Genomic DNA, 26,096 nt, shown 5'->3' with positions numbered 1-26,096 from the left:
ATTGTTGTAAGAAACCGGTTATAAAGTCCCTTCCTAGGGCCGGCGGCACGAGCTGGCTCACTGGGCAAAGGCACGCGCCACCAAGCCTGACCAACTGAGCCAACACCCCAAGGCCCACACGGAGAAGAGAAGTGACTTCCTGAAAGTTATCCCCTGACCGCCACGTGCTCATGTCACTGTGTCCCCACTAAACTGATTCATGTTAAAGAGAAACACCTTGTCTAGCTATAACAGGAGGCTCAGAAGAACTAAGAAGAGTAAATCCAAAATCAATCTTAATTAATGGGCATTGCAGTTTGCAGCTAATTTATAGATAATTTTGGTGTAAGGATATAGAAGTTACACATAAATGGCTCATAACTTATATGCAAAAGCAAATTATAATAAAATAACATACCAACTGAAACTCACAAACTTTCCATTAAAAAAAAAAAGATTTTTCACAGTACATTTTAGAAAGATTTCACCCACATTTGTTTAAAAAAAAAAAAAACAACCCAGGAATACAGACTTGCCATTTGACATATTTTCATCTCCAGTGTTAAGGGCTGATTGGAAGAATGCTTTTTTTCCAAGTACATTTTGCCAAAAGAATAGAGAGCCAGTATATTTTTAATGTATTCTAGTTCACACTCTCACATGGCAATATGGAGTTTAAAAAATGTACTTAACGCATTAAAAAAAAACCTAGCGGGCGGTGGGGGAGGCGGGTAGTGGTGCACACCTTTAATCCCGGCAGAGGCAGGTGGATCTCTGCGAGTTCAGGCCAACTTGGTCTACAGGATCAGCCAGGGCTACACAAAGAAACCCTGTCTTGAAAAACCAACCAAATAAACAAAAACAACAACAAAACTCTACCTTCTCCTAAAGCGCGAACTCTATTATTTCAGTCTCTCAAAGAATAGCCACACTTAGATGCTGAACTGACAGAGCAAACCCTGCACTCCAGACCCTGGCTGCTGCTCTGGATACCAAATCATATACTGAGCATGAAGGACAATATGGGACAATAGGAGGAAGGCAGGGGGTACAGCTACAATCATAGAGGCACAACCTACTACTGACAACAAGAAAGGGGGTGTGATGGGAATGGGAAGTTAATACGGCCTGCGATGTTGGGGATATGGCAAAAGGAGCATAAAGGAGGAGCAGAGAGCTCTTACCAGACCCTAGGCCCCCCTGCAGTCCCAAATGCCAGCAAAGCCACCACCATGTCCTGGCCAGGGCAGTGAGGATCCTTGCGTTTAGCCCTATGCAGACTTAGGCTTTAAGAGCGCAGGAGCATTGTGTGGGTACCCAGCCTGGATCCAGGCTGCAGGGCTAACAGGAAGGCTACCTTCATGGAGAGGGCAAGGCGGTCCCGGACATAGTTCTCTTCCGTTTTGGCCTTTTCAATTTCCCGCTCGAGCTCCACCCGCTGCTTGCCCATCTGCTGCAGGATCTGCTCCCTCTCTTGGCGGAGTTCGTTCTTCAAGGTTGTTATGCGCTCCTTGTATTCTTCATCCAGCTTCCTGTGACAGAGGACAGATCAATGTGGTCTTTAGACTCCCTGGAGGACAGTATGTGACGATTCCCAAACTGGAGACAGAGGCACACCGTGACAAGGCCTAAAAGTGCTCTGCCTTCCTTCCCGGAGGCTGGGCTGTACCTCTCCAGTCAGATATGGTCCCTAGCTCTGTTCCCAACCTGCCCTGAGTTGGGGTAGAGGGATAACGGAGGGTTGGGAAAGTCAGGGAAGGACCCTGACCTCGCCCTTCTGGCCACACCTGAGGTTGTACTCATTCCTCCGCTCAATGGCCGCATGGTGATCGTCGACCTCTGAAGCCATTAGAGACTTCAGCTTTTCCGCCTTGTCCAGGTCCGACCGTAGCTTCTCTTTCTCTCTGACCACTTGGTCAACTCGTTCCCTAGAATTAGAAAGAAAGTGAATTAGTAGGAAGCTGTTTCTAAGCAACCAGGAGACTCCAAAAACCCCCCTCTCATCTGACTCGCTTCAAAACAAACACAAAGCCAAGACAACCAAAACCTTTCCCAAACGAAAATGCCGTCCACAGTTCCCTTTAGAAGCTCCTGCCAATCGGAGCCCCAGCTCGCTTCCCTTCAACAGATGGGAAGAGCAGCCACGCTAGGCTGTGGGCAAGAAAAGGCTCCAGGGGCCGGTGACACGGGCGACAAGGGAATGGACCAGGCAAACCTGCTCGACTTACAACAGGTGCCGGATCTCGGCCTTGAAGCTGGCCAGAGCTGCCTGGTGTATGCCGTTCTTGGTAACCAAGAGTTCATTCTCGAGAGCCAGCGTCAGTTCTGTCAGGTTGACATTTCCATCCAGGCTGAAATCCAAGGCCTGGGAATCAGAACAACACGGAGTCAAAACAAACGACAAGCCCAGCTCCCAGAAGCAGAGAGCGCGGAAGCTGTATGAACGGAGAGGAGACGGAAGCCAGCCGAGAGACCAGGAGGGTGTCTCAGAGGGCAGCTTTCAGTTAGAACACCATTTTCTTAAGGAAACCAACCTCATGACAGCCCACCTGACATTGTAAGCAAACACAGTAGGTGTATTTCAAACTCTGTCAAGTGAAGATGAACTTAGATATTGAAATTATCTTCAATAATTTGAGATTTAAAAAAAAAACTATGGAACTACTCAGCCATAGGCTTCTGGTTAAAGTGTGCATGAAAAGTTATCTCTTATCTCTGAGGTCTCAGAACCATTAAGTCATTCAGGAAAAATCAAGTCAAAAATTTGTTTCATGGGGCTGGAGATATGGCTCAGCGGTTAAGAGCACTGATTGTTCTTCCAGAGGACCCGGGTTCAATTCCCAGCATCCACATGGCAGCTCACAACTGTCTGAAAATGCAGTTCCACAAGATCTGACACCTTCACACCAATGTACATAAAATAAAGTTAAATAAATCATCAAAAGTTTTTAAAAAAAAATTTGTTTCAAAAGATAAACCGACACCCCCTTTCTGGGATTGCCAGTTTCCGCCACACCTTCAGGATCTCCTGGCTGTTCTCAATGCCTTCTTCCTGCCAGGTGTCCAGAATCCTCTCCACAGATGCATGGCCCATCCCGTCATCCAAGCAGGAGAAGACCCGGAAGCCGATGGTACTTGTCATGGCTGCCGAGGTCGTGGTCCTCCGTCCACTCTCATCAAAAGACTGGAAGAAGAAAGAGTCCTGAGCAAACCAAGGTGAGCCCCAGAAAAATCAGCTGGATACCAGCTAAGACTGGGACCGCCAGGCTGGGCAGAATTCAATTGGCACAGCCTGGGGTGGAGGTAGGGAAGCCTTGCTGTGCCTTTGATCTGTGGTTCCCAGGGAGCCAAGCCTACAAGCTTATCAGAAAGAACTGTTCTGGGAGAGTTGGCTGAAGATGAGATGCATGGCTACTTGATACCAGGTTTCTTCGACCCCACGCTGTCATCATGAGGCATAATTTGTGGCCTTCACACTCTGTAATTTATGGCCATTACTCGAACCATCCTTTCCTTTCGAATGGCTTAGTCTTTCTCATTCTCTAGAATACCTTTTCATCTTTGTATTTTCCTTTAGACAACAAATTAAGCCATTCAGAATTACTAAATGGGTTTTTTCTTAACACTTATTCTGAAAGAAAATATTCCATTGATTCTTCTTTTCTTTCCTAAGACAGGTCTCACTAAGTAGTCCACGCTAACCTCCACCTTGCATGGCTGTCTGGCCTCTACCTCCCTAGGACTGGGATCACAGGTGTGCACCAACACACGCAGCTAGCTCTGTGTGCTGACCTCTTACCTGCATAGAGAGATGCCGCTTTAGTTGTCTGTAGGGAGTAGATGCCGATGTTGTGAGGGACTTCCCAGTTTTAAACAGACTATAGAAAAAATCTTCGACACTCATTGTACCATCGGGATCAAGGCTGAGAAAGACTTCCTCCAACGTCTAGGAAAGAGCAATCCCGTGTTTTAAACACGCACAAATAGCACATGCACAACATACTTCTGGTCAACAGAAATCCACCCCCCTGTCGACTCTAGGACTTCAGGCATATACTGCTGTCTCTAGTCTCATTTAAAAGAGTTCCCCTCTTTAGAAATGATGTCCTCCCCTCTCCCTCAAACAAAAGTCCATTTTCAGTATCTCCATAATATTATATAATCTAGCAATCAACTTTTCTTTCATTCATTCATCCTTCCAAGACAGGCAGCCTTAAATGTCTCAGGTATTATTATTTTTATAAATTTTAAAAATCACTTCATACATACAGTTAGCTCATAACCCTATGTTAATTGGACATTCGTTATGCCTTCAAAATGTGGTGGTTCTAAGCAATTGATATCTGGCTTATACTGAAGTTTTCAGATTGGCATGTGTGATGTTTAGTGTCAACTGCTAACTTGGCAGGATTTGAAATAACTTGAGGGGCCCCTGGGCTTGTTTATGGGGGCTTATCTTGGTTGCATCAACTAAAATGGGAAGCTCTGCCCATGGAGGCTGGGATCCTGGACTCCCCAAGTGGAGAAAGTGGGCTGAGCTGGAGCAAGCATTTGTTCATCACCTGCTCCTGATTATGAATGGGATATGACCAGATATGATTCAAATCCCTGCTGCTCTAACGTCTGTGCTGCGGTAGACTGTGCACCTTACATGGTGAAGCAGAATAAACCTGCACTGGTTTGAATGAGAATGACCCCCGTGGGCACATATATTGGAACGCTTGATTCACAGTGGAAATGTTTAGGAAGGATTTGGAGGTGTGCTCTTGTTGGACGAGTGTGTCACTGGGGTTGCAAAAGTCCACCTTAGGTGCAGTCTTCCTCTCTCTGTGTCTGCTGCCTGCAGATTAGGACAGAAGCTCTCAGCTACTGCGCTATCCTATGCCTGCCTGCCAGCCACCACGCTTCCTGCCATGATGACCATGGACTCACCCTCTAAGCTATAACCAAGGCGCCGATTAAATGCTTCTTCTATCAGTTGTGTTGGCCATGGTGTTTGTCATGGCACTGGGATGGTGACTAAGACAAAGCCCTTTCCCCTATGCTGCCCCCCTCCAGGATGTTTTATTACAGAAACAGGAAAAGGAACTCAAGCAGCCTGCTCACATGACAAATTTGCTCTGGCACAGACCGCAGTGATGCTCCTTGGAACATGCTGAAGTCGCGTTTTAATGTGTTAGCCCAGGAAAGACCAAGGCTGGGTGAGACTGGTCTTGTTTGTGTGTGTGCAAAAGGAGGATCTCATACATTGGAAGAGGAAGGAATTTTGCCTCTCCACTCTGTATTCTCTGGTGGCCACTGTATAATTTTTATCATACAATAAAGAACAGGGAGACTGGACCACAACCGGTGTGGAGGCTTGTCGAGGGGCGGTTTGTTCCTTACTCCTAACAGGAATGGAACAGGGGAAAGAGTGGCATGAATCCATGAAGCCACAGGCAGAGGGAAAGACACAGGCCTTCACTGTGTGGTAAAAGTTCCTTACGGAACAGGCCTCCAAGAACAAAACAGAAACCACTCAGAGATCTTACAATATGGCTGCTGTCGTGCGCTAAGGGAGGGACTTAAGACTGTACTGGTGACAAGTTCCCATATGATGTCCAAGACTCAAGAAGCAAGAAGACAGTATGCTAACGAATTTTATCTCAAACGCTTTTTCCCAAGTCAGAGGAGACATATGTTTCATTTGAGAGAGGATTCTGAGACAAGGAAACTCTCCTAGAAGAAAAAAAAAATCTGTGGAAGAAATAACAGGTTCTAACTGGATCTTGTGATCAGTGGCATTTGAGACAAGATGCTTAGCCTGCCGAACGCCTTCAGCTTTTCTGTCTCTTTCTCGCCAATCTAAAGAACTACGTCCTAAGGGACGAAGCTTTGAGGATCATCCAAGCAGAAATATCCATGAAATCCAGACATACCAATGGATTATACATCCATACTTGGCCAAATCCGTGCAGTTTCTAGGTGGCCTGAACACCCGTCACTTAATCGATCCAAACCCGCTGGAGTAATAGACTCTTGCCAGTTATTTTAAGGCAGAGCTCAGGATGAGAAGTGGTGAGTAAAAGGATGTGAATTTAGAAAGGGCTGGATGGTCATGACTGGGCTCAAGAGAATGCTGGGCACATAAGCAACTGGGGTACCTGCCCTCATTGGAAACAGGGGTCCCATCTAGAACAAGGTCATTTTCATTTCCCACACTGGCCAGGTCTGTGGGTGGCTGACTTCTCCCTGTGTAGGATGGGAAACGTGCACCAGAAGAAGGCCCAGGGACCGGACACCCACAGGGGTCTGGGAGGTGACAGGAGTCACTGAGGCATGAAGGCTTCCAACATCAGAGAGCAAGTGGTGAGGTCAATTCTAGCTGAGTACATGGCTGCCTGCGGTCTCCAGAGACACTGGCTGTGGCTTGCTATTGCAAATATTTAGGGGAAACTTCCAGTTTCAAAGAGTGTGTCTCAAAGATCAGCTTTTAAAATACTGGACAGGTCAAACAAAGTCATCCTTGGGTTTGATGTGGCCTCGAGGGAGGTAGTCTGCCAGCCCTGCCCCCTTTGCTGGCCTCTCTTACAGAAAGTGTGGTTTGAGTGACAGCCAGAGAACAAATCTAGCTCTCCCTCCAAAAAGCAGGGCGGCAGCGATCTCACTGGCTTCCTCTGCAAAAGGCTGACAGAGTTCAAACTGCTTCCAGGTGTAAAGTTCCAGGATCCCAAGTCCGATGCCAATAACACCAGCTTGCACTCAGCTTTGGTTCAGAGCTAAGGACACAAAGTGCAGGACATCTCCTGATTTCTCTCGGTGGGAGGGGGTGGAAACACTGAGCAGGAGCAAGTTCCATGAGCAATGCCTTCCTAATTGGTGCAACACCGGGAAAGAACTGAAAGTGTCCCTTGCCATCTCAGGATTCAGGAGCTCCAGCAGAAAAAAAGGAAGCCGGCTCCCCATGAGTGGCTGCGGTTTATAACCCAAGGATTGTTCCCAAATCAGCAATTCAAGTTTGTGAAATGTTATTGGGTTAAAAAACAAAACAAAAACCTAAGGCTCTTTGGACCACATTGGTTCAGAAATTGGGACAATTAATTCTATGACTCAACAACCACTGTTGAAAAGAAATGAGCCCTGGGGTATTACAAAGGTTGTCAGAGGGTTTATATAATGCTCACGTCGGATGAGAAAAATCAAGCTTTCCTGCAAGTCAGGCTACTTGGCAGCCGTTAAAGACCAGTCTCTTGGTTAGGAACATGCCACCACATGTAGGTCCCCCCCACCCCGTCCCCCCCATCCCCCCCACCCCCGAGGCAGCCAGCGTGGTGTCAGATATCATTAGACTCAAGGATCCCGGAGCAATGGCTGTCTCCTAACCTCCAACTTTCCCTAACCTTTTTGTAGCTTTTTGAAAGACTTGTCTCATGCATTTTCCGGTGCTTCCCGGCTATTCACACACTAATTCTGAAGATCTCTCGATTCCTCATAAAGCATAAAGCAGATTCTCAAGACCCTTTACGCCTTCAAAGTCACCAGCCTACCTGACCCCGTTACCTCATGGGCCTGAATCTGGCTGTTCCTCACAGCAAGGCTCCCCGAACACCAGTCTGCAAACTTCAGACCGAGGTTGCTGAAGCTGCCTGTCCCATTCACCACTTCAGTGTCTCCAAGTGACAAGCGATGACACTGAGATCTTTCCAGAACTGCAAACCCAGCAGCCCGGCCTTCAAAACACTCTAATTTCAGTCTCTGGCGTTCCTTAATTCTTCCATGTTTCCCCACATTTTCCTCTTTTGGGTGATGCTTCTACAGCGATATGCTGGCAGTGCTGAGCTCGTCTGGTTATCTCATATGAGGTAACATAGCACAGTAGGGGACCGTATTATATATTCAGGAAGCTCAGTCACATCAGCTTTGATTTCTACCACACAGCATGACTTTCCCCTAGGCTGTCTTTCTAGGGAGAAAGAATGCATGTCTCTCACAGGGTAGCCACAGTATCAGCCCCAAATGAGAACAAAGCACCCGGTTACCGCTCCATCCACGTTCTGTAAGCCGTACTGTTCACAGATGGAAACCAGCTTCTTCCGGTTCAGGTGACCATCTCGAGTGATCCCCAGATCTTCGCAAACCTCTTGCAGTTTCTCTTCTATCCAGTCTTGGGGAGGGCAAGACCCACTGTGTGAAGCATTCAGGTCATCCGGGTTCCAAAACCTTAGCTGACCTAAAATCGAGCATAGACTGTGTTGTGTTCAAAGGATTCCCACAGGGATGGTGGCTGTAACAGAAAACATACCTTTGGAGAGTAGATCTTTCAATTGTTTTTGTACTTTTGCATGCATGAGTGTTTTGCTTGCATGTATGTCTGTGCACCACATGCATATAGTGTCCATGGAGGAACTACAGTTACAGAGGTGCTACTGGGACTCGAACCTGGGTCCTCTGAAAGGAACAACTAGTACTCTTAACTACAAAACCATCTCTCTATCCTCAAATACATATTGTATGAGACAACTATAAATATTGCCCCTGCTTTGATTTGGTGCTGACGTCCCATTGTAAATTGATTTGATTTGGTGCTGACGTCCCATTGTAAGGAGGCATTTTTTGCTCTGGGACGGCCGCCCACAAGAAAGGAACATTATCTCACACTGAGGAGACACAGGTCAAAGGCCTCAACTGAGGCCTTCCCAGAATTTTTTATTTCTGTTTTCTTTCTGGTCTAAGCATCACAGCCTCTTTTCCTGGGAAGGAAACAACCATAATGAGCCTTTCAAGGTTCAGCTAGTCTCCAAATCTCCCTGACCCACAGAAACCCAAGAATGCAACTTAAAAGAAGACGTGGCAAGCTGAAGGATACAATGTTTGAAGAGAGGGCCCGGCTACTTATTGAAACACAAGACTATTTATCTGGTATTAACCATCTTGCTTCTAAATTGAAGCTGTAAATGTGAGAGCCCACGAAGTCATCATGGGATAACTATCGGACCTATTTTCTGTACCTGGAAGAACCACTGACGACGGAAAGGACTAATTGGTGTCATTCATGCCATTTATTGACAGAAATTAAACCCATCACTATCCTGTTAGTCCAGGCTGGAGAGCCAGAGAACACATTGTTTTAATTATACTTAACCACAGCTCATCTGGGGTTAGCAGAAGAGAAAGCGGAGGGCTCCTGCTGCTGAACCACAGTGCCATCTGGTGGCCAGAAGATCAATGTGTTCTGCTTCAAGTGTATGATCAGTACCGGACACTTGGAAAGGATGCACTTACCAGGACATTCACATTCCTTTGAGAGTCTGAACAGAGACTAACTGGTCTGCAAGTGGGCTGCTACATATTAGAAGTTATGGTGGTTTGAATGAAAATGGTTCCCCTATAGGCCCAAAGGGAGTGGCACTATTAGGAGGTGTGGCCTTGTTGGAGGTGTGTCACTTGGGGGCGGGCTTTAAAGTCTCAGAAGCTCAAGCCTGGCCAGTATCATTGCCACTTCTTGCTGCCTGCCGATTCAGATGGAGAACTAGCAGCTACCTCTCCAGCACAAAGTCTCCCTGCATGCCTCCATGCTTCCTAACATGATAACGGACTAAACCTATGAACTGTAAGCCAGTCCCAATGGAATGTTTTCCTTTGTAAGAGTTGCCAGGGTCATGGAGTCTCTTCACAGCAATAAGAACCCTGAGAAGCCGTCTTTCAGGTCATATTAATAGCTAGGACTTGAAGATGAAGTATCACTTGGAAATGTTGTTTGCTTTTTTTCTGGTGCTGTTGGTCCTAATGTCAATGCCCAGCTAGCTTCCAGGGAAGGAGCAAGCAAGTGGGTACAGAGTGCCTGCCTCAGCCATAATAGCCAAGGGCAGTCCCTCCTCAGCAGTCCCCGCCCACCTCCTCGGCAGTCCCCACCCACTGTCCACCTCCTCAGCAGTCCCCACCCACTGTACACCTCCTCAGCAGTTCCCGCCCACCTCCTCGGCAGTCCCCACCCACTGTCCACCTCCTCAGCAGTCCCCACCCACTGTACACCTCCTCAGCAGTTCCCGCCCACCTCCTCGGCAGTCCCCACCCACTGTACACCTCCTCAGCAGTTCCCGCCTACCTCCTCAGTAGTCTCCACCCACTGTCTACCGCCTTAGCAGTCCTCACCCACTGTCCACCTCCTCAGCAGTTCCCTCCTACCTCCTCAGCAGTCCCCGCCCACCTCCTCGGCAGTCCCCACCCACTGTCCACCTCCTCATGAGTCCCCGCCCACCTCCTCAGTAGTCCCCACCCACTGTCCACCACCTTAGCAGTCCCCACCCACTGCCACCTTCTCAGCAGTCCCCTCCCACCTCCTCAGCAGTCCCCTCCCACCCCAACGCTCTCTCTTACCTTCTGCTTCATACTCCTCACTGTGCTGTGTCTTCCAGTGCTAGAAAAGGCAACAGAAGATTAGTGCACATTTAAACCCAACAGGTTGAAACCTCTTGAAATAGACTGTTCTTTGCAGGCCTCGCCAGCACCAGCACAAGGTGCTGCCTTTGCACGCCACTAAGAACTTGTCATTTTCAAGGTTACTTCTTCAGTGACAAATCCTGTTACAACCTCTTACACCAGCCCCAAACAAACGTCCGGAGTTTGCCAACCAGCAAATGTCCATCCAAATTCCCAAGTTTGTTTTTCAGTAAGTGCAGACTGAGTGTTCACCTTCATGCTATGTCTTGGGACCTCAACCAAGAGCAGAACACACATATCTTTTGTCTGAAAAGGTACATACGTGAAGGAGGGGCAGAAAGATTGCAGGAGCCAGAGTATCAGCTATGCCCATTGAGTCTCACCAACACAACTACCTAAACAACAGCAGAGCAAGGAGAGCACTGATGCGCATGCCAAAGTGGGCGGAGCCTCAACCTCACACAAAGAAGGGCGGACAACTGTGGAATGCTTAGAGTAGAAGAAATAGTCTTCCCTCGGGAAGAGCACACCAAGCCCTGAAGACCTACATATGAGTAACAGTGTATAGACTGAGCAGGATATATTTAGGAATATCTATGAATAGACATCAACATATGCATGTAAGAATTAATGAAAGAAAGAGACCACACATGAATTTACAGAACAAGGAGGTGTGGTATAGTGGGAGGGCTAGGCGTGAGAAAAGGGAAGGGAGAGCTGTAATTATATTGTAATCTCAAAAAGTACCGATGCTAATGAAGACATGGGGGCCAGAAAGAGAGGAAGATGTGATGGTTCCTGGGTAAGAAATGTCAGGCTTGGAAGGTGAGGGTGGACGTCCTAAAAGCAGCAACGGCTAAACTGAGCCCTGAGGGCCATCTGCACCACAAAGAGCAAAGCCAACAGGTGGAGTCATTCATATTTGCTGAAGGTGTGCTTGCCACTGAGCTCAGACACAGATGTGGTCTAAACATCTGTTTAGAGGAAACTAAACACACTCCATGCTGGAAGTAAATGACACCGAGCTTGAGGGAAGTGAACTAGTCCACCCACAGACCCTTATCAGACTGAGGTTCCGGTGCGTCTCCTCCGAGGTCAGAGCATATGGATTTTGTACTGCTAAATACCCACTCATCCCAAATCAGGAACAAATCCAGCCCCTGCTCCATTGGCCAAGTTCTGTGCCAATCTTCCATGGACCAGTTATAACATGTAGTTCCTTAGCGGCTTTGGTTGTTCTGCAAATGGTCTGGGCTTCCCGAGCAAGATGCCTATTGCTCCCATCCCACAGCGAGGTTCCACACTGAGAAAAGAGGCCTCCTCTTACCAGAATCTAGGCTGCTAACATAGCAAACAACTGTAATCCGCAGATGTGCTGGCCCATGCCCATAAATACCAGCACTCAGGAGGCAGAAGTAAGGGGCCTGGGAGCTAGCTTTGTGTAAGTGTGGGCTTCGTCACAGCCACAGGGAGACTGGACTATTTGGGAGGACAGTGAGAGGGGCAGATCAGAACAAAGCACAATGATGTATGTGAATGAAACTTGTTTCTTTGCACACAGGCAAAATAAATAAATAAATTAATTAATTAAAAAGGGAAGGAAACCAAATAAAAATTTGATGAATAAGGTTGCCTTTTATCCTAAATATTGAGAATATACTGAGAATATACTCAGAGAAACCTGTTCTCTGAGATGGTTGAACTGCATAACGCTGGTTGATTTCTTAGACTCCTGAAATAAACACAGCAGGAAGATGGGCCTAATTAACTCCTGGATTCCTCACGGCAGATGGTGCGTCGTGCAAAGACGCCTCCATCAAACACTGTCTTTCGGTAGTTCGAGTTGACACGACTTAGCGGTCTTTCCGGCAGCCTCAGCAGGTCTAGCCATTCCTCAGACTCACGCATTGTCTTAGCTACCCGGCAGAAACAACCTTAGGATGTGGAGGGGTTTGTCTCAACGTACAGCTCCAGGAGACACAGACCATCATGGAAGGGGGTGCATGATACAGGAGACAGCTAGACACACTGTGTCCCCAGTCAGGAAGCAGAGGGCCATGGAGGCCTCTGTTCATGCTACTTTTTCTCCTTTTTGTTCAGTCTAGGACCCCAGCTCACGGAACGGTACTGCCCACAGTTAATGCGGATCCCCCCAGTTTAACTAAGCTAATCTAGCTAACCCCTCACTGGTAAGCCCAGAGGCTTGTCTCCAAGTGACTCTAGATCCCATCAAATTAACAATATTAGCCATTACACTCACGGTGGAGACCTCTTCAATGTCTGAGAGTCACAGCTCCTTATTCCACAGGGACCCTAAAGATGCCACGGACTCAGCTAAGCTGAAAACTCAAAGTGAAATCCTGGAACAGAAAATTCTTGCTAAACTGAAGCTCGCCAAAGGCCGTGTTCTCAGGATAACCAAGTCACCTGCAGCTGCTCAGATCACAGCTAAAAGTGACCGACGGACAAGGCACTGCTGGGGTGAACCAGCAATGCCCAGTGAGTCCTCCTTGTCTTCTTGGGGTTATAATTTCATGGCCTCAATTGCCGATGCTTCTAGAGAAAGATGGAGGTCTACGCTGATAGGTGTGTGCAGCCTGGAAGCAGGGAGGGAGGAGCAGGCAAAAGACCTCCCTGGATTTCCTCAGTTACTGGGTCTGACCAGGATTAGACTGCTGGAATACATAAAACTTCAAACCCATAGAGGCTCACTAACGAAAGCATCCTGCCTGCTAACAGACTGAGTCAAATGCCCACCCTACCTTGGCTCCTGAAATTATGCAATTCATTATTCAACATCTGAGTACCCTAAAATCGAACCGACTAAATCCACAAATAATATATTAAATATGACTTCTGAACCATTGGTCCAAATGAAACTATTAAGCTACAAGTTGTTCATGACCATTTTTTTTTTAAAATGGTAGACAGTGATGGGGGACACGGGAGGAAAACGTTTTCATTGGGCTCAAAGCATAAAGAGCCTCTGCAGGGATATAGCATCTGGGAACAAAAATGAAAGAGCAACAGCCAGCTTCAAAAAGTCTTTGGTAACAATTCCTGAAGTGACGGGGTTGGTGTGGTTTCTCACATTTCCTCATGAACTTCCCCGTGCGTGTTAAAATAGAGAGCGGAAGCAGAGTTTCCAGTGTCTCACACGTCTACAGTCAGGGTAGGCATGCCCACCCCCACCACTGGCCCACCACCGTCCAGGATAGCCCCTGCCTGCCCATTTCTTTCTCACCTCTGCCCACTGGAAGGCCCAGAATAGAGACTATGCTAGATTTGGAACTAGACTGCCTGGTATTGAATTCCAACTTACTTATGGAGTTAATCTTATGTAAGTTGCTTGACCTCTCTGGCCTTAGTTTATCTCTCTATAAAATGGGAACAAAGGCCGAGCGGTGGTGGCGCACGCCTTTAATCCCAGCACTCGGGAGGCAGAGGCAGGCGGATCTCTGTGAGTTCGAGGCCAGCCTGGTCTACAAGAGCTAGTTCCAGGACAGAAACCAAAAAAGCTACGGAGAAACCCTGTCTCAAAAATCCAAAAAAAAAAAAAAAGCGTATTAATTTAAAAATAATAAAATACTTATAACAAAGGGGGCAAATAAAATGAAACTCAAAACTACTAACAAATCATGAAAATGCACCCACATGCATGCCAAAATAAAGTACAGCTAATATTTTAGTGTCTCTAAATGAGCTTCAAATTGAAACTTAAATGTTCTCATGAGTCCTTAGAGTAAATCTGTTGTACACTACTTTATTTTCTATCTCCTTAATATCCTACACTACTTTACTAGTAAGCCTCATGAGAACAAGGTTGACAGCTCTCTTACACACCATATTTTAATCACTGCTAATACATATAACACAGGTATATGGGAACAAAGCAGTGTGAATTTACTGAAGTATGAGCCAAGTGCTTAGCACTGTGCCTGGCACATACACACTATAGCCTTGCTATTTTTGTGGGGGCTCCTCTGTAGGCAATACATATGAAATTTGTATTTGTGGAATTCTTTTCACCCCTATATTCAAAATTAAATATTTCAATTCGGCTATGTCTCTGGAAGTATCTGTGCATTCTTTAAAAAGGATTTTATTTAATCATGTTCAAGTGTGTCTGTGTCGGATACACACAGGTGAGACCAGAAGGTGTCAGATCTCCTGGAGTTAGACTTCCAGGCAGTGGTGAGCAGCCTGACATGATGCTGGGAACTGAACTGACAGCGGGGTGGGGGGCATCCTCTGCCGGAACGGTACCCTAACCACTGAGTGCCAGCAGAGATGCATGGGGTACAGATGGCAGCTCACCTCAGCAGCATCTCACAGCGGTGTGGTTCACTCAACACCACACAAGGTCATAGGAGCTAAAACCGGGCTCATAACCGTCATTACTGAACCGCTATGATTGAATTGTCTAAGTATTTAAGCTACAGCCCCCATTCCCACCAAGTCTGAAGCAGCCCTGTTCATGTATGGCTGGCAGCCATGTGCATGGATATTACTACTTTCATAATGAAAATGGCTTTATGTATCAAAATAAAAATATTCACACTCTTCAACCCAATAATCTCATTAGTTATCTAAAGAAAATTTCAAAAAAAAAAAGGAGAAAGCCATGTGCACAAATATGTATACTGAGGTACTTTTGTAACAACAAAGTATTTAAAACTACTTAAATATTCAACAATAGGGAATAAAGCATAATGGTACTACATAATGTAGTCACTAAAAGCAATTAAAAAACCATGTAGGAACATGGGGAAACATTTTACTAAATGATATGAAAGAACATAACAAAAATACGATCTGTGCTATGATTATTGCTGGCAGCAAATATTTATATCACCAGACAAAGACCAGAAGGAAATAGGTAATTAAAAACAGGACTCATTTTAGTTGAGGGACTATAGGATAAACTCTTATTCTCTCCATTGTCCTAAAGGATTTTCTGCAGCATTAACAAGCGTAGCTCTCAGTACCCTCGCTAACTTAACTGTAGCGACTCGGGGTTCTCCCCCTCTGGGAGTCACCTTCTGCGACAGACTGGTGGCTGCAGGTTGGAGGGAAGCCAGGGTTGCTGAGGCAGGTGAACACTACCAATGTCTCCTGAGCTCAGCAGAGCATGGGTCCATCGGAGACCCTCAGCGAAGCCTTGCCGTGGGGACAGCAACCGTCCCAAAGTTCAGTCCTGAGAAAGCCCAACACTAGGCATGCCATGGGCACTGCCCTGGAGTTCATAGCACATCTGACCACCTTCATAAGACCTCCAACATTCCGTCATGGAGTGGGGAGGAATCACAGGGCCCCACCCCTGCCTGAGACTTTGTAGGCAGTTAATGGTGCCTGGGGGTAGGAAAGACGTTTTTTTCAGTGGCATAGCCAGCCACTGATCAGTGTCCATGTTCCCATAAATAACTCCTTCCATAAGCAACCTGAATTAAACACAGGGAATCACCAACAAAGACATGACAGCAGAATGGGGGCTGGTCAGGGTAAGGGATCAGCGGTGAATATAATCAAAGCACATGGCGTACGTGCATGCAAATGTCTGAACGGAACCCATCATTACATACCATATATGCTAGCAGAGGATGAAAGGGTAGCCCAGCCCAGCCCAGCCCCAGCTTCCAAAGTCCAGGCATCACTTAGCAGCAATGGTTTCTCAAAAAACCTGAAGATGATGGGTCCCAGGGTGAGGGATAACAAGCTGAACTGAACTCTGGGTGACAGTTTCCCCAGCATCCTCCAATGGCCTTTGGCAAGAAGCACTGATGGACCCGGAGCCACCCTGTGGGAGGCAGTGAATTCACCCTAACGGCTCTATCGCATTCCAAGATCACCTCTGCCAGAGACCAGAGTTCCTCACCCTGACATGACCAAAGTCTGCCTCTCCTTAGTCCAAAGGAAGGGTCTGTTCCTTTAAGAGGGAGGGAGGCTCATAAAAGCTGAATGTTTGTTATTAAATTGCGATTTGAGGGGATGGGGTGGGTAAGGGAAGAGCCGATTCATTCACGCTTCATTTATTTTCATTCTTACTGCCTGGAGCCAGTGAGTCCAATTAAAAAGCTGGGGGGGGGGGAGATTAGATCATTCAGTTACAGAAACAGCACCAATAAAAGGAGGCATCATTGTGGAACAGGGTCCTTTAATTGCTGATGGTCACCCCAGTGAAGTGAGGGCTGGCAGGAGGCCTCTAGGCACAGGTCCATCCAGAGTACTGGAGGGTAATCAGGAAGGGCCCTGAAGGGCAGGAGCAGGGAGGCCCAAGGCTAGGGTGCTGAATCCACCAGAAGAGACTTTGCCATTCAGTCCTGTAAAGCCATGGGGGGGGGGGGGGTCCTCTGAGTGGGTGGGTGCATGTGAGCACTGGGTGAGGGGTGGGTGTCAGAACATGTAAACATCACTCCACACACCTTGGGTACTCAGGACCCAGGGAGGCAAAGTCACACAGGGCTGGGCAAAGACTGTTCTCTGTTTAGGGACCTCCTGCTACTGCTCACTCACAAAGTGGGGATGTGCTCCACCCCACGAGCAGGACATGGAGGTGTGTCTTAGAGATGGCCAAACTACTGCTATCTTTCCATCAGAACAATGATGAGGTCGGGAGGTTGAACTCCAAAGCTGGACCGCCGAGGCTCGTTGCCCTTTAGTGGCATGGGTACTTTGGCCAAATCACTTACCCTTCTCGTGCCTCAGTCTCCCCATGGGTAAATGCATAGCAGCTCTTCCCTGTGAAGGCATGCTTCACACTGGAAAGCACTGGACAGTGCCAGGGTCTACGTGATGCTTAGGAGGTCTACTTACTAAATAGAGTAAGGAGCTAGCAGCCACTCTCCTTGCTCCTTGATGCTCGGAACAGGAGGAGGACAGAAGACACAGCAGACGGCCCAACGTCAGCTTTAGGAATGAGGGGAACAAGCAACCACAGCTCTAACAGGTAAAGTGGCTCCATTCTCAGTTCACATTGTCTAAGCCTAACAAAGATACCTTCGGATACAAAACATCTTCGTAACCATAAACAATACAATGGTCAATTATGCCTTAGGAAGACTGGGGGTGGGAGGAGCTAAATTTTGGCATGGTAATTGTGCTGGAGCAATCAACTGGGACTCAACTTGTGAGAAGCCTCCCTGCCCCCTGACCTTCGTTTCCACAGAGGCTCCTGGATCAGTACAGCTGGCCTGGGCTACCCTGCGATTCCTTATTTACAGGGAAGATGCAGGAGATGGGGTCAGAGGTTTCCTGGTCCCCAAATGGCTGCTACAGAAAGCGGTCCTCACCCTTCTCGGTTAGACAAAGGATGCCCTTGCACCCAACCCAAGGGTCACACATCTTAATGTCACACTGGCCATTGTGGCCAGCTGGATTGTTTTACAGCTGGCTGAGGTACCCTGGACACATCAGCCACAATGTACCAATTTCAGGAATGCTTTCTTCAGAGGGACACCTGCTTTGGGGGACTACAGAGCAGATGGCCAAAGTCTCTTGGATCCCTGGCTTCTAGCCCCAAAGTGGAGCCACCATCTGCAGCCTTCGGACCGTGTGCCCCCCCCAACCTACAATAGGCCAGCCACCGCCTTAAGACCACATGTCCCCCCCCACAATAGGCCAGCCACCGCCTTCAGACGGCATGCCCCCCCCACAATAGGCCAGCCACCGCCTTCAGACCGCATGCCCCCCCCCCACAATAGGCCAGTCACTGCCTTCGGACTACATGCCCGCCCCCACAATAGGCCAGCCACTGCCCGAACTAGCCATCTGCTCCAGCTAAGACCTTTGCGCCCTACAGAATGTATGGCTAATTAAAATAATTACGGGCATACACAGGGCTACTCTTCCGAGACAGAGGTTGCTGAGATGATCTTTGCAGCTCAGGAGACTGAAGCACATTAATTTTGAAAAGGGAATGCCTTGTAAAAGCCCAGAGGAAGCACAATACAATTTCCTAGACAGACAAACTCACAGAAGGCTGAGACCGAGAGTCACAGTGCAGGGTGTCTCTGAAGAGAACCAGGATCTGTTTAGGGAGTGTACGCATGATTGAAAGCACAGTGGCGTGTTTGGTTCATCTTAAATGTCTAGAAAGCTGCACTCTGAGCTGGATATGGGAAGCTGAATGTGCCTGGGGGTCTGGCTTTTGTTTCTGCGGCGTGCACTTCCTGGGACTGGGGCTCATTTCCCACTCTGCCACCTCTGAAGGCTAAGGCAGTGGAGAGCCTGGCAGCCCAGCTTCCAGTCTCTCTGTTTTGAACTCAGGGAGGAGCTACTGGACTGGAATGCAAATTGGTGCCTTCATCTCAGAAGGCAATTAAACGCTGCAAGTAAGAGTCGGGGATAACGGGAATTAATGTATGGCTTTTAAATGCACACGCATCCACCCAAGTCCTAGTGCACTGCCAAAAAGCCTCCAAGGGCTGCCAACGCAAAGAAATGCCGAGTGAAGCCTCTTCCCTTAGCAAGGCTGGGAGCGAGTGGATTTTAAAGTCTGGAGGCACTGAGGATTGAACCTAAGTTTAGACAAACACTACCAACGATGCAGGGTCTCGCTGAGTAGAACAGGCAGTCTCTACTCTTCTACTCCTTACGGCTGCTGAATGGGGGGGGGGTGTAAACAAATTTCTGTCTATAAAAGATACTTAATGGTTTGTTGGCAGGGGTGACTATCATCATTAGTTCAGTTTTGACTTGCTGTCTGTCTTAAGTTTCTTGTTAAAAATTGAGTATCAGAGATTACTGGTCTAGAAGGGGGTGGAGCAGAGACAGACTTTAAGGGATACCCTCTCGGTGTAACTTGGAAAGACCGACTGGGGTCTTGTAAGAACAAATGTTGTCTTGTTAGCTTCGAAGAGGCTTCTGAGGTATTAGGTCACATTCAAGGGATCGACGATCCCATATGGGAGGAGTCAAGTGATCTAATGAGACCGACAATCATAAAGGGGAAGGCTGGAATAACATTAATAAAACGTCAACATTGATAAAACGTCAGTCCTGGGCACATCATCCCTGGAGTCGGGAATAAACGGCATCAATGAGGAGACTGTTTTCTTTGTCAAAGAAGGACAAGGGACATAACAGGGATAATGAAAAAATAATGTGTGTGTTTCAACTCTAAGACCTCTGAGTAGAGCTTCTCTCAGCTACTAAAAAAGTGTGTCCCACAATTAAAAACTTATCCAGATAATGGAAATAATTTACAGTTTCACCACCAAGTTATACATATATGAAAATGGACACAAGAGAAAGATAGTCATTTTCAGACTTTTTGAAACAGTTTGAATTGATGCAGACAGCAAAATCAGTTTTTTGTTTTAGGGTTTTTGGTGGGGGGTTAGTTAACCAAGCACCACCTTCACCGCTGACCTGCACAGATGCAACGCAAAGCCTGGACTTCGTGAACATCCTCAGGCCAACGTGGCCGTCGGACTGAACCCTTCTCCCAGGTTCTCACTTAACTGCAGTGTGTGAGCCAATGGTTTTGACTTACATCCTTATTGTCTGCAGTTGGAGAAATAATTGTTTAAAACCCCTTGTTCTTGATATAGATCTTACTAGACCCAATTCATTCCCTGTGGAGGAAAACAGTTAACAAGGTGTTCCCTGTTTTTCAACTAGGGCAGAAAGCAAAGTGTCCCTGCCCCAGTTGTATTAATTACACAGTCTTTCCTACCGAGCCTGAAGAATGGAGAACAGGATTAAACTGTGTTTGCAAGTGCGCATGTGCGCGCAGGTGTGTTTTCTTTCCCCTGCTAGCTACCTATGAGGAAACATGGGCCCAAAGCCCAAGGTTCTTTGATACCTATTTATCAAAGGGGATAAAAATATACTCTTAGAAACCTAAAATCTTACTTTGGTTTCTTAATGAAGTAAAGCACAAACAGTGTCAACCAAGCCATCTCATCAGTCACACCTTAGGCGGGGACCAAGAATGTGCCCTTTGTTGGCCGGGATTCACTCGGAGTAGAATGTCCTCTTGAATTGACTTGGGTGAAAATGATCCTGTTAAAAGAAAAATCGCCACTTTCCTTTCAATCCCAGCCGAGATGAGAGGTCAGACTCCCAAGGGATCCATCGGCAGATAAACACACTAAATCGGAGACCAGGCCCATCGCGGCTGCTGGTGGGCTCTACCTGCCCTGTGAATTAGCACATCCTCTATCCTGCTTTCCAAATGAAATTTCCGAAGGACCACATTCAGTGCTGCAGACTTCCCAGAAATCTTCCTACAGAATGGCTTTATTGCCTTGCAAACTACACTTGGTAGGAGAGACATGCTTAATTAGCTAGTTTAGACATTTTTGCTTTCAGAAGGAAAGAATCAAATTGCCTGGTAGAAGCCCAGGGGATGGGGAAGGGCCAGAGATGATGAATATGTTTACAATTCATATTGGGTTTGAACACTGACGAACAGAAACAAAAGCCAAGCATCACCAAATTGTCTCATGGCCAAGTTTATTTTCTTCTTTGTTTCCTTCTCTCTCTCTCTCTCTCTCCCTCCCTCCCTCCCTCCCTCCCTTTCTCCCTCCTTTTCTTAAATGTTATTTCATGTGCATTGGTGTTTTGTCTGCATGTATGTCTGTGTAAGGACATCAGAGGCCCCAGAACTGGAATTATAGACAGCTGTGATCTGCTATGTGTGTGCTGGGAATTGAACTTGGGTCCCCTAGAAGGGCAGCCAGTTCTTTTAAACACTGAGGTATCTCTCCAGCCCCAACATAGCTTATTTTCATACATTCTGTAAAAGGGAGACGTGGTAGCTATGGCCTGTGACCATGTGGCCCTCACCCACGACTCCCAACAAAGGCGTACTGTGAACAGTGCCTACGTGTGCTTCAAGCTTTTGGTGCCTAACGAAGCCTGAGGCATCACACGGGCTTACATTAAATATAAATTTAGCTGCTTTAGCGCAGTCTCTGTGACAGCCTTGCTCACACTTATCTTCATTTGTGGACATTTCCAAGAGTATGAGGAAAGGTGGAGCTACGGGTCAATTGCAGAGAATTACTATGGAGAAATACCAATAATTATGGCTATGCTTACAAGAAAAAGGCTCTCAAACAATGATACAAAAAAGACACGGTGAACTACCACCCCAGAGCCTAGAAATGACAGCCTTAGTGTGGAAGCTTCTGCCTGCAGCAGCCTCCCCTTTGAATAGCCCCAGGGGGAAAAGATGAGCTTCCTACTCTACCGGTTCAGATACAGCTTGCTTGTGCATCCTGACAGGATGGGTTCCTGGTGGGAAGTGAGGTACCCGGGGATGGCTTTGATAGGCAAGTGGAACACTGTTTTATCCGACCACCCACGCACGCCTCCCTCGGCAGGACCTCAGGAAAAGCATGATTGAACTCAACCTGGAGCTAAAATTAGTTTCCCGCCAGGGAGCACAGCCAGACCTCCCTCTGCTCAACTCCTGATAACAGGTTTCTGATCTTTTTTTATTGTCTTCATGGAGAAAATCTAAAGCTACTTTTGGAGCTGGGGGGAGGCAGTGAACAGACTCATTGTGAGCAGGGGAACTGGCAGACCTATAAACTCAGCTAAGCATCCCATCTTGCGAACATAAGAAGTCTGTCTCCAGATCCCCACCTGACATTCACACCAGGGAAGGCCAGGCCCACCCCCTCTATACTGCCTGAGATCTCTGAGTTGAGGTATGACCCCAAAGAATAGATTCTCGACACCTCCAAAGACGTGACACATCCGGGGACATGAGGGTGGCATGCTCACAAAACTAATGCCACAGGACTGTCTGCCTCAGAGAAGCAGCCAGTAAGAGTGAGGCCTCAGCCAGAGTCGCTGGTGAGGAGGAACATTAACTATGTATAGATGTGTTGTTACATTTGTTTACATTGTAGAAGGCAGCCAGTAAGAGTGGGGCCTCAGCCAGGGTCGCTGGTGAGGAGGAACATTAACTATGTATAGATGTGTTGTTACATTTGTTTACATTGTAGAAGGCAGCTAGTAAGAGTGAGGCCTCAGCCAGGGTCGCTGGTGTGGAACATTACTTTAACTATATAAATGTGTGTTACATTTGTTTATGCTACATTTGTTTATTATGTAAAGATGTGTTGCTGTTTCACCTTGCCTGCCTAAGGCACTTGACTGGGCTAATAAAAAGCTGAACAAATAACAACAAAAAAAACCAACAACAACAACAAAAAAACCTCTCAGCTATCTCTCCAGCACCATGTCTGCCTATATGCTGCTGTGTCCCACCATGATGACAATGGACTAATCCTCTGGACTGTGAGCCAGCCCCAATTAAATGTTTTCCTTTATAAGAGTTACCACGGTCATGGTGCCTCTTCACAGCAATAGGAACCCTAGTTAAAACTTAAAAAATAGAAATAAAATAAAAAGCTAGGCAGTAGAGGGATAGGCAGGGCTGGCGGGGAGAGAGAATAAGCAGGAGGAGGAATCTAGGCTTGAGAAAGAATGAGAAGGAGATGCCTGGTACCAGCTTCCAGGCAGTAGCTAGCCAGACAGACACAGAGGAAAATATACAGAATGAAAGAAAGGTAAAAAGTGATGAAGAGAAACGGGTTAAAATAAGTTATAAGAGCTAGCAAGAAACGGCTTAATATAAGGCCAAGCATTCGTAACTAATAAGTCTCTATATCATGATTCAGAAGCTGTTTAATGGCCCAAAAGGAAGTCTGCTACATACAGGTCACAGCCACACAAAGTGGGATTTGTCCTTTGAACCCCAACAGGAAAATTCAAAACTTGAAGGGATAAATTGATTTGAAAATGATAGGGTTGGGGACTGAGTGGGAGATCACTTGCTTAGTATGACCAAAGCTTGGGTTCAATCTACATTAAAAACAAAACAAAACAAAACAAAAAAAAGGCAGGGTCAATTGAACCTATTTTTTTTTAGACAAGAAGCAATTGTGACAACCTCAACAGGCAAGGCAAGAGAGTGGTACCCGGCACCCTTGTAGATGCTTTGGTGTGGGATGCAGCAGACTATGACAGTGGGAAGTCTTTGCTGGAAGCAGAGATGCAGAGAAAGGACCCTTTCCAGCCTCTGCTGCAGCTCTTTTAGAGAGTGGTGAACAGGACAGACTCTGACTGTAGCATCAGAAGGTCCCCACTGAGGTTTCTGGAGGATTTGCAGGAAGCTGTAGCACACTGGGGTGAGGGGATCTCTCCATGTCACACCTCACAAACAGCAAGGTTTCTTCTGCCTCCGGCTTCAACTCTTGCTTACTCACATCTGAAACCTAAGGCTCACCTTTTAAAATAGCAACCCAGCAGAGTAAGAAGTTACCCAATAAGTCGGTAACTGAGCTAACAAAGATGCAAGAAATAGACCACCAGGAACACTGACTCTGCTGAGGCCGTCTGGGTATCCCTGGGGAGTAAGCAGAAACTACTGTGTGAAAAAATAAACAATCATTGGGTTTCTTAGCACCAAGTATTAATATCTTGACACTAGTCCAAGAGATAAGGTACTAGACTTAAAAAGGGTTTCCAGATAATTATGCTTACCTCTTAGTGTGTCGACTCTTTTTCAAGATGTATATCTCAATTAAATTTCATATCACCCAGACTCACAATAAGACAGATTTTTTTACATAGTAAGAGGACACCCTCTCCAACAGCAAGGAAAACACAGTGTTATGAATATTCAACTGCACGGCATGTACAGATTCTTGCCCTCTTAAAACTGTATGCAAAACGCCTGTGCATGTGAGCATGTGTGTTTTCCTAGGCAAAAGTCCCTGTCTGAATGTTTCAAAGGGACCAAGAAAGGAAGGGACTGCTGAACTGAGTGTTTGAGATGGCCAGCAGGTCTGTCCTGGGCTGACCTGCCTGGGGCACCGGCAGGTCCTAGGCCACGCGTTCCTTCTCTGCATTCTTATTGGGCACATGCCACCCACACTGTTCTTACCCCACTTTTGTAAGCTCTTTCTCTCTTCTAGCTGTTTTTGTTCCTTATGTTTCTGCCACTAAACCTTCATTCCTAGGGTGCAGATAAGCATCCTTTTTTTTTCCCTCTGAGAGGCAAAGGTGTTTAACAGATTATGTGTGCCCTTGTACTTTTTAATATTTGTTGTCAGCTTCATTTCTTTCCCCATACCTAGGCTTGTTCTAGCTTCCTTTAGGTTTGTAGGTTTCTTAGGATGTTGAGGATGGATGTTTGGTTGCTAAGGACATCCTTAGGAGCAAGTCTATTGATCTTAGTAACGTAGATTCCAAAAGTCCATGAATATACATGAATACACAGACACATGCACACACCCAGTCAGTCTGCAGAAACTTCCGGAAAGTGGAGCTACCTTGTCTCTTTTCCAGCTCATATTCGTGTATGGAATATTTACAGCTCCAATCTGAGTTGAGATTTGCAAGAAATATTTAGTACTTGCTCAGCAAGGCATTCTTGATCATGCTCTATAAATGGGATGATGGCAAAGGCGCCATAAAGAAAGACTAAAGAAAATGTTACTGCGTCTCCCTTACTAGCGGTGTGCAGGATGGAAAGAAGGGTACCAAGAACACAGGAGAGCCAGCGTGTGAACCGAGCTGCACCTGCGAGTGACAGGGGAGCCAGTGTGTGATCTGAGCTGCACCTGCGAGTGACAGGGGAGCCAGTGTGTGATCTGAGCTGCACCTGCATGTGACAGGGGAGCCAGTGTGTGAGCCGAGCTGCACCTGCGTGTGACAGGGGAGCCAGCGTGTGATCTGAGCTGCACCTGCGTGTGACAGGGGAGCCAGCGTGTGAGCCGAGCTGCACCTGCGTGTGACAGGGGAGCCAATGTGTGAGCCGAGCTGCACCTGCGTGTGACGAGGAGCCAGTGTGTGAGCCGAGCTGCACCTGGGTCTTACAGGGGAGCCAGCATGTGAGCCGAGCTGCACCCGGGTGTGATGGGGGAACCAGGGTTACTAGTAGCGTGTGAACGGAGCAGCACACAGGTCTGATAGGGGTACCTGCGTGTGACCAGAGCTGCACGGGGATGTAACAGGAGAATCAGTGTGTGAGCCAGGTTGCACTCGGGTGTGACAGGCCCAGGGAAGAGGAAAAGCTCTGTCAGATGTCAATCCCTGGGAAAGAGCCCTAGCCCATGCTTCAAAGCAAGAACCCAAGTACTTGAACTACTCTACCACATCTCAAAAGCTAAGATGCAGGCACTTTTACAAACATCAAAACATGGGGCTAGAGGGATGGTTCTACAGTTAAGAGGACTAGCTGTTCTTACTGAGGACCCAGGTTCAAGCCCCGGCACCCACGTGGCAGCTTATACCCATCTGTAAACCCAGTTCTGGAGTATTTGATGCCATCTCTGACCCCACCCCCACCCCAGGCTACAGGCATGTACAGCGTGTACTTATATTCATACACATAAATGAATCTTAAGAAATACTGAAAAATTGGAATGTATGATTTCCATTCTTCTATCATGGAAGCTGCTTCATGGTTTGAGGGTGAAGACAGTGAAAACTTTAGTTTTTTTTTTTAATTTGTGTACATGTATGTACGTGAGGTGTATGCTTGAATTTGTGTACATGTATGTACGTGAGGTGTATGCTTGGATGGGTGGTATACGTGCCCATGTGTGTGCATGGATACTTGCGTCCACGCCTGTCGTGAGTCCGGAAGAGGACATTGGGTGTCCTGTCTTAGCATTTTCCATCTTATTCCCTCGAGGCAGGGTCACTCTCTCCACTCGGAACTACGCTGACCA

At 47.0% G+C, this 26,096-nt stretch overlaps 1 protein-coding gene across 14 annotated transcripts in view; it reads right to left on the bottom strand.

Annotated features, from left to right (window-relative positions):
* Nin (ninein) overlaps positions 1 to 26,096 on the bottom strand; it is a 97,543-nt gene that overhangs the window by 37,028 nt on the left and 34,419 nt on the right. For all 14 annotated transcript variants that reach the window (XM_041658097.1, XM_041658099.1, XM_041658098.1 and 11 more), the window contains 7 exons: positions 10,336 to 10,375; positions 7,998 to 8,188; positions 3,779 to 3,925; positions 2,996 to 3,163; positions 2,208 to 2,344; positions 1,767 to 1,907; positions 1,337 to 1,511 (listed from right to left, as the gene is read on the bottom strand). In XM_041658097.1, the coding sequence (XP_041514031.1) occupies positions 1,337 to 1,511; positions 1,767 to 1,907; positions 2,208 to 2,344; positions 2,996 to 3,163; positions 3,779 to 3,925; positions 7,998 to 8,188; positions 10,336 to 10,375 (999 nt within the window). The remainder of the gene's footprint in view (positions 1 to 1,336; positions 1,512 to 1,766; positions 1,908 to 2,207; positions 2,345 to 2,995; positions 3,164 to 3,778; positions 3,926 to 7,997; positions 8,189 to 10,335; positions 10,376 to 26,096) is intronic.

Source organism: Microtus oregoni, unplaced genomic scaffold, assembly GCF_018167655.1.
Source record: "Microtus oregoni isolate MIOR12 unplaced genomic scaffold, Mior012 000009F_ref0000495, whole genome shotgun sequence".
Classification (NCBI taxonomy): domain Eukaryota; kingdom Metazoa; phylum Chordata; class Mammalia; order Rodentia; family Cricetidae; genus Microtus; species Microtus oregoni.
The sequence above is the reverse complement of the archived record's forward strand: the minus strand, read 5'-3'. Positions and strand labels throughout refer to the sequence as shown.